Raw genomic sequence first — 8,913 nt, 5'->3', positions numbered from 1 at the left:
CAGCCAGACTCCGTGCTGTACCCTAGGCCTGTGCCGCCCTTGAGAAATCCGAAACCCGATGCGCCCCTGTAGGCGGCCGGGGCGGGGCCTCGGGCTTGGGCGTGGTATGAGGCGGGGCCTCGGGTCGAGGGACCAGTCGGAGGGGCGGGGCCTGAGCGGGAGCGCGTACGCAGGCGCGGGCAGGCTACAGGACGCAGCCCGAAGCGTGGGCGCGCGGGCGGCGAGGGCGGGGCCGCGGGCCTGGCCGGGCGCGTGCGCAGGCGCGGGCCGGGAGACAGCCGCGTGCTGGGGTGTGTGTGTGCGCGCGCGCAGGCGGCGGGCGGGGCGCCCCGCGGGAGGCAAGGGGCGGGTGGCGGGCGCGGAGCCGGGGGCGGGGCTCCGAGACGCGCTGGGCGAGCAGGGCCAGGAGCTAAGGGTCCAGGGGCGAGCGGCGAACCCGGCGCGGAACCCGGCGCCGGCACCATGGACGAGGACGACAGCTACGGTCAGTACGGCCCGCGGCCCGGCCGGCGGACGCCCTCTCCCTCGCTTCCTCCCTTCTCCGGCCCGGCGTCCTGCCGCGCCTCCGGCGGCTCGCGTTTCCCGGGGACTGTGGTGCCGGACGCGAGCCTAGGGCGGCCGGGCCGGGCGGGGACCTCCGCAGGGCAGGGGTCACCCGGGGCCCTGAGGCTGAAGGCTGAGGGGCGCTGAGGGGCCGGCGTCGGAGTGCCCATGTCTCCGGGGTCGGCGCCGGGGGTCGCCGGGCTCGGGTCTCTGGGGCCGGGTTCGTAGGACTGGGGTCTCAGGGCCTGGGGCTCCGGGGCGGGGGTCTCCGGCGTGAGGGTCTCGAGGCCGGGGTCTCGGGCGGGTTTCGCGAGGAGAGGGTCTCGGGGCCGCGAATTCGGGGCCAGGGTCTCGGGAGGGGGTCGCGGGCCTCTGTCCGGCGCAGGCCCGGTCGCCCCACAGCCCCGCCGCGGGCCCCCGCGAACGCTTAAGTTCCCCCCGGGCATTCTCCGTAGTTTCCGGCCCCTTAGGTGTTGGCAAGTTGTGTGCCCGGGTCCATGTCTTTGTTCAGAAACGAAAATGAGAAAACACAGGCAGCGAACCCGAAGTGGACAGGCTGCGACCAGGGGGTGCCATCGGGACCAGGACCTCGGCCAATGTCCACTCCAAGGCCCGGGTTGACGATCGCTGCCCGCCGTTCCGTGTGAACGGGCTGCTGGTCCAAAACGCCTGCGGGTGAAGCCCGAGGGGCGCGGAGAAACGCAAGTTTGCTTTCTCATCTGTGCACAGAGACGCGGCATAGTCATCACATCACACAGACAGGGAAAACTTGACAAAACTACCAGTTCCCAAATCCTCCACCAGCTAACCTTATCCTGGGAACTGTTGGCCATCGGCAGGGCATTCCTCCCTCAAATGGCTTCAGATCGCCGGGGTTTTAGAAGGTTCTGTGAAATGCTTTAGTTAATTTAACGTTTTATTCCTGAGAGATGAAAGAATGGCAGATAGAACAAGTGGTGAACTTTTGTGGTTTGGTAGCAGAGTACAGAGAGCACAGTTAAAAATGCTTGTGTGGCTAAAGGGAACCGAATCCTGCTTTATTGACTAATTGACATAGGTGGTGTTTGTTTCTTAAGTTCTGAGCGAGCAAGCTTTGTCATAGAGTATGTTAAAAGGAGACGGGTGAAGCATGTTGTTATGGTTTTCTGTTATTTATGAGTAAGTCATTGAGGAACCACTGACCGCAGAAAAGGTGGGTTAATGACCCACAACCCTGCGTGGCAGACAGGGGAAGGGCCACCACTTGTGGCCTGAAGTCCAGAGCATGTGAGGGATGGGTACCCATCAGATGTCCCCTTGTTACCTTCCAAGTAAAAGTAGTGTGTGCTTTTCTTCTGTGATTGAAAACAAATCACCTCCTGGCTGGTCCCGAAGGATTTTCTGGCTCCTCCAGGCTTCTGTCTTTCTGCCCACCCGGGAGAAGTCTTCTCCAGCTTTGCCTGCCGCTGTGCCTTCTCTTGCTGTTTAATCTCTTGCAGATCCCAGTGTTCTGCCAGGCTTTCTTCGTGCCCTCTTCTGGTGTTCTTACCCACCGGGCGAGGCAGGAAGCTGTTGGTCTGGTTGCTTTTAACACAGTGACTGCTTTGCCACCAGTGGCATGAATTTGTGCTTGGACGGGGTGAATGGAAGCAGGGGATATTTGTTTCCTGTGGTTGCTGTGACAGGTTAGCGCAAGCTTGGTGGCTCAAAAGAACATACATTTATTATCTTATAGCTCTGGATGTCAGAAGTCCAGATTTGCTCTCACTGAGCTAAAATCAAGGTGTTTACTGGTCAGTGTTCCTTTCTGGAGGTCCTAAGGGAACGTCCGTTTCCTTACCTTTTCCAGCTTCTGAAGGCTGCCCACATTCCTTGGCTGGTGGCCACCTTCCATCTTCAGAGCCAGCAGGTAGCATCTTCTCATTTCTCTGACCTCTGCCTCTTCTAATTAGGACCCTGTGGTTCCATCGGACCCACCTGGATATGGATGAGGATGAGCAACCTTGATTCTGCAGTGGTAATCCCCCTTTTGCCATATGTAGGGGTAACATGTTCGCAGGTTCTGGGATTGGGACAGGGACATCTCTGGGCTCCGTTATTCTGCTGACCACACATAAAGATGAGGAAGAAGTTCTCCCTTTCTTTCTCTTTATGCAATTAAAAAAAATCATGTTCTTTGTATTTTGGAGGAGCCAGAAATGTTGACTTAAAGAAGATTCCCCACCCATAGGGTTTACCACACAAAAAGTACCTAATAGCTCAAGATGATCATTTGAAGAATAAGGCTCCCAGTTCTTTAAGGGTTTGCCTTAGTCTCCAGAACTATCCATTTCTCTCCTAGGTTTTACAGAGAATTTACCTCAGAAGATAAGACAACTATTCAGATTCCACATTTCAAAAGGAAGTGCGTGCTATGGACTCATAGAGCACATAGAATGCCAGGTCCAGGGGTTCCCTCAGAACTGCCACTGGTGGTTCATGAGTCAGCCTGGGACACGAGTACTGTTTTTAACATTGTATCTTTGGGGAAATGGGTTATGATTTCCAAGCTACCACCTTGGTATAAAAAACCTTTGAAACATAGCTCATTTATAATAAGCTAAAGAAAGAGAATTAGTCTTAGAGTTTCTCTGTTCAGTGAAAGAGAATTTCGAAAGCTCACCAGAAGGCCTTTCTTTTTTTTTTTTTTTTTTTTTTTGCGGTACGCGGGCCTCTCACTGTTGTGGCCTCTCCCGTTTGCGGAGCACAGGCTCCGGACGCGCAGGCTCAACGGCCATGGCCCATGGGCCCAGCCGCTCTGCGACATGTGGGATCCTCCCAGACCAGGGCACGAACCTGCGTCCCCTGCATCAGAAGCCCCAGAAGGCCTTTCTTGACTGCATACTCTTTGGTGTCCTTTACGGACCCAGAGACCACACCACTGAGTTTGTCAGCCCTCTCTGCTGTATACTCCCCGGAGGGTCTTAACTCCCTAGACCAGTGCAACGTGGTTCAGACTACACATGTGGTATGATAAACTGTCCTCTGAAGACCTATGTGGGGTGGGGGGGTGGGAAGGATAAACAAAAGTCATTTCAAAGCTTATTTTTTTTTTGGAAAAATGTGGAATTAGGGATTTTCTGAATGCTTAATTGACACTTTAAGAAAGATGTTCATAATGCTTGTGGCTGGCTGGTCTTTATCCCCCGGCAGCTTCTTTCTAAACACTGTGAAATGATTGGGAGGTGTTTTTTTCCGGTCATTTTACCTTCTTATTAGATGACTGTACTTCCTGGATGTCACAATTCTCATTTGCAAAAGGAAGAGGTATTTTTGCCTTCGTAGGGTTCCCTGCCCAAGAAAAAACTCAGTGACTCTGTTCCTCTTTGTGACCTCTGAACTTGAGCAGACATTTTTAACCTGCAACCTGCCCCTTAATGGGCTTTCAGGCCCCTCTGAGATTGTATGTGAGAGTTTCTGTGAATGTGCATTTTTGGAGAGTCTTTAGCTTTAATCCGGTTCTCAGACGGCTCTGACTCTGGGAATTGCTGCTCCAGAGGTTGCCTGTGCGTTTGCCTGCCTCTCTCTTAGGACAAGTCGCGAGGTAGAGATGGGCGGGGTCCATCTAGTAGTAACATCGGAAATGTTAGTGGTGATGACTCTGACAAAATAATCAAATTTCTGAGCATGGGTTCTTAAGATCGTTAAACTCAGCGTGCCGTTCAAGGCTTTTACTTCTCAAACACAGATCTTAACTCCTCTCGCTTTTATTAGCTTCAGGCTGATCCCTATCCTGCAGCACGAGGGAGAAGAGGTCTTTAAGAAATAAGCCTCTTGAGAGAGTGGAGATGTTGATCTTAACCAGGCACACCTGCCGTCCTCAGAAGATTAAAGTGAGGTGTGGGCAGTGACACGCATGGGCGCTGCCGCAGGATGGTGCGTGGGAGCCCGTGGCGTCTAGAGAGGTTTGCTGTTTCGTCTTTGTGCCTCCAGAACAAGCCTGGGGCCCGGTTCCCAATAGAAGCAGCTCAGCAACTGTTGAGGGAATAACAGATTGAACCAGGTTCCATGTGGCAAAAGTTAACATTCATTGAGCTTGAATTTTTGTCTTCAACCCTCCGTCCCAAACAGAAACTAGAACACTTTGCTGATTGACCCTGTGCCAAACCAGTTTTCTTCATTTTTCTATGATATTGATGACTTTCATTGTTTCCAGGGTAGTTCCACTCTTAGTGATTTGCGTTAATTGAAAAGAATACAATTACATGAAGTCAGGGCTTTCTTAGAAAATCTGGAACATAAGGTTACCATAATTACATATTTTGTGGTCTTTAGGGTAGATTTCCAGGGGTGACGTTAATATGTCAGAGGATATAAACATTTTGAGAATTCTTTTTTTTTTTTTGCGGTACGCGGGCCTCTCACCGCTGTGGCCTCTCCCGTTGCGGAGCACAGGCTCCGGACGCGCAGGCTCAACGGCCGTGGCTCCCGGGCCCAGCCGCTCCGCGGCATGTGGGATCTTCCCGGACCGGGGCACGAACCCGCGTCCCCTGCATCGGCAGGCAGACTCTCAACCACTGCACCACCAGGGAAGCCTGATTTTGAGAATTCTTGATGCGTGGTGCCAATTTGCTTTCCAAAAGGGCTGTATCAGTCTACCCTGTTCTTAGCCATGTATGGGGGTATGTGTTCCAGTATCACTGCAAATGTGCCACCGGTGAGGATTAGCATATGAAAGCTTTTTTTTTTAAACTAATTTAATGGTTACAAATAGCACCTCATTATATCTGTTGATTACTAGCTAGGTTAAAAAAAATTTCTTTTGCATATTTGTGTATTATGACCTGGCTGTTCACATGAGACGATGGTTTCTTTATTTATGTACCTGAGATTAACTCCTTCTTTAAGGCCTCTGTTAAATCAGCTGATTTACATTTTTCTCACTCTGATATTTTAAGCGTGGGGAAAATATATATTTGTTCTGATTGGGATTTGGGTCAGATTTTGACGATTTGTAGAGTCACATACTTACCTTTCCTTAGTTTTTGTCTTAAAGATTGAAGATCTCTCAACCCATATATTGTCTTCTGGCCAGATACAAAATGTTTCCTTTAGGGGAGAAATTGCGAGTTAAGTGGCTTTTATTGGTTTGGGTTCAGTCTGTGGAATCTTAGGGTTCATACCAGCCTGCCCCTTTCTGAATGTCCTGGGTGTTAGTCAAAAACCATCTTGCCAAATAGAGTTTTTTCTTATGTATTTCATGCCTTTAAGATTAGGTAGTTCTCCAGTAAGAACTAGAAGGAGAGCGCCTTCTTATTCCAATGTGAGAGCAAACATAGAGGTTACTTGGCAGTGGAGGAGGGTGGGGACGTGTGTGTGTGTGTGTGTGTGTGTTTGTGTGTGTGTGTGTGTGTGTGAATGAGAGAGACATGAGGCAGAGGACGGAAAGCTTGAGCCTGAGAGCCGTGTGGCTGGTGGAGTCTCCACTCCTGTAGCCCTCTTCACCCCTTTCCTGCTCACCCTCCAAGACAAAAGTTGTGGACAGGGGGCTCTGAAAGAAAAGCACTTTGCCCGAACCTGTCCGTCTGCTCCATTGCCACACTGCCTCTTGACTGTCTCTCTAATTATTGTCACTCAGTTTCAGTTGCAATAATAGAGGTCTGGAGGAGGTGGAAAATTATTTAGAAATTTTCAAGAAGTGAATCCCACATGCTTTGAAACTGCTGGTAATGTTGTTTTCCTTCTCTCTTCCCATGGACTAAAAAAATGTAATATAGGGTGAAGGCTGTGTAGGGGATTTTTGTTATTCTTCATTATGCAAGATGCTGCGATGCTGCGCCTTTCTGCTTTTGTGGTGGTGAGATGGCTGTGAGCTGCTTCCTGTGAGGCCTGGCTGCTTTAGAGAGGGTCAGGATGTCACCTTCCTTAGCCCGGTGCTTTCTGTGTCTTCCACTTTTTTTTTTTTTTTTTTTTTTGAGTCTTCAAGAAGATTTCTATGGGAATTCCCTGGCAGTCCAGTAGTTAGGACTCTGCACTCTCACTGCTGGGGGCCTGGATTCCATCCCTGGTTGGGAAACTAAGATCCCATAAGCCGTGTGGCATGGCATGGCCCAAAATAAAAAGGACATTTCTATTTCAAAAGCATGCCTTTATCTGGCATTGTTGCAGTCTATATTGTTTTTTTTAAAAAAAAAATAAATTTATGTATTTATTTATTTTTGTCTGTGTTGGGTCTTTGTTGCTGCACGCAGGCTTTCTCTAGTTGTGGTGTGTGGAGGCTACTTTTTGTTGCAGTGTGCAGGCTTCTCATTGCAGTGGCTTCTCTTGTTGCGGAGCATGGGCTCTAGGTGCGCGGGCTTCAGTAGTTGTGGCACGCGGGCTCAGTAGTTGTGGATCGTGGGCTCTGAGCGCAGGCTCAGTACTTGTGGCACATGGGCTTAGTTGCTCTGCAGCATGTGGGATCTTCCCGGACCAGGGCTCGAACCCATGTCTCCTGCATTGGCAGGCAGATTCTTAACCACTGCGCCACCAGGGAAGCCCCTGCAGCCTATATTGTAATTATTAAAGTTGGGTATGAATGGAATTGGTTTAATGCTATTAGAAAACTTTCCCCTTCAGTAGTCCTGAAACAGGCTTGGTTTCTGTGAGCAATTTATAAAGGCTTATTCAGTCAACAAGCACTAGTGACCACACCACGCAGCCCCTACTGTCACAGATGCTTCGAGCCGAGAAGGAGGAGACAGACATGGAAGAAGGCTGTGAAGGAGAGTATTAGAGTGGATGTGACAGGTGTACAGGAAAACTCAGGCACACAGAGGAGAGCAGTTCTACCTGGGGTCGGGGTGGGACCGGATTGGGCAGAGGACAGTTCACGGAAGAGCTGGCACTTGGGCTGGATTTTGAGTTGAGTTGGTGCTAGCTAGGTGGATATGGCAAAGAAATACATTTCAGGCAGAGAGATTGAGCAGAGGCCAGGCGAATGGAGTAACCGGCTCCTGCGGGGAGCTGCAGATGGTTCTGTGTGCCCCGGGGGAGGACGGGGAGGGTCCTGAGGGCTCCTGCGTGGAACCCAGGACTTTCTTCTCTGTGCCACGAGGAGCCATGAGGGGTTGGGCTGGCCTGTTTCGAGGTGATTATTTTGCATTTTGGAAAGATTCCCCCGTCTGGTGTGGTGCAGCTGGGCAGCGTGGAGCCCCTTTGGGAGCTGTTGCAGGCATCCGGGTGGGGTAGAGGATGGGGCCTGAGTTAAGGCAGTAGGGGTGGGAGGAAGGGGGGAACAAGCACGAGACTGAGTAAGGACCTGAAATTGATAGGATTTCGTTGCCAGAGTTTGGGAGGGACAGAGCTTCGAAGGACGATAAGGAAACAGGATGAGTCTCGGGGAGACCGACCACTTAGAGAGTGTCTAGACTGAGTGTGCAGAGTTGAACACAGGAGCTCAGGTGAGGACACACTGAGTGGAGTCGTGAGGTTCGTACGGGCTCTCCACGGGGGGAGGTCTATTTAGGCAGCTGGATTAGGAACTGGAACTCAGGGAATTACCAACACACGAGTGGGAGTGGAAGCAGGGAAGGGGTGATGTGACATGCTGACTGAGAAGAGGTCCAGGGACGTCATCTTGGGCGTGCCACCGTTGAAGGGCTGGGCAGAGGAAGCAGCCCGAAAAGGAGACTGTGCAGTTCTATATATGTATATATAGAACTCAAAAAGAAACTAGATGAAATGAACAGGGAGGGGGCAGCAGCTAGAAGGCAATGCAGAATGGAGAGGCTTTTGTTTTAAATTTGGGGACACTTAAGCCTGTGTATAGACTCTTTTTTGAAAACTACTCTGAACCAGTCTTGGATTAAGGTTTTCATAGACCATGTGCTGTGAACCCGTGTAGGATGGGGCTCATATTTCATTTTGTCTGTTGAGGCTTTTACACACAGCAGCTGCCGGACTGCATGTGTTTGCAACCTTTTTAGCTTAAGTTACTTTCTCTTACGATCTCTGCTTCCCTGAAATACTTTTTCCAACAGCCCTAATGATTGAAATTAAGAGAGTGTTTTGATTTTTAGCTGTATTCTTGCATTTTCAGCTGCCTGCTTGACATTTCCCCCTGGGTATTCCATCATCTCAAATTCAGCATCGGAAGGTGACCTTCTGCCTCTTTCCCTTCTACTCTCCTCTTCCAGACTCCTCCTCCCCCCCTTTTTTTTAAACTTTTGTCCCCATTTACTTATCACCCCAGTTACTCAGGCTTGAAAAAATACTCTACTCCTTTGTCTTTCTTGCCTTCTAAATTATTTCCCGGCTGTCCATCATCTATCCATCTATTCATCCCATTTTCATTATCTTCTCTGTGTCGGGGCATTTGCTTGATGCCGAGGCTATGAAGAATTTTAAAATACGGGCCCTGTTTTCAAGAAG

At 50.5% G+C, this 8,913-nt stretch overlaps 1 protein-coding gene across 1 annotated transcript in view; it reads left to right on the top strand.

Moving 5' to 3' along the window:
• Positions 1-370: 370 nt before the first annotated feature.
• Positions 371-8,913, top strand: part of CYTH1 (cytohesin 1) — a 90,638-nt gene continuing 82,095 nt past the window's right edge. The window contains exon 1 of the mRNA XM_027080882.1: positions 371-484. Coding sequence (XP_026936683.1) covers positions 463-484 — 22 coding nt within the window. The 5' untranslated portion in view covers positions 371-462. The remainder of the gene's footprint in view (positions 485-8,913) is intronic.

The sequence above is a fragment of the Aethalodelphis obliquidens genome, unplaced genomic scaffold (genome assembly GCF_003676395.1).
Source record: "Aethalodelphis obliquidens isolate GAN/ISIS:26980383/991018 unplaced genomic scaffold, ASM367639v1 scaffold44, whole genome shotgun sequence".
Taxonomy (NCBI): Eukaryota; Metazoa; Chordata; class Mammalia; order Artiodactyla; family Delphinidae; genus Aethalodelphis; species Aethalodelphis obliquidens.
The sequence above is the reverse complement of the archived record's forward strand: the minus strand, read 5'-3'. Positions and strand labels throughout refer to the sequence as shown.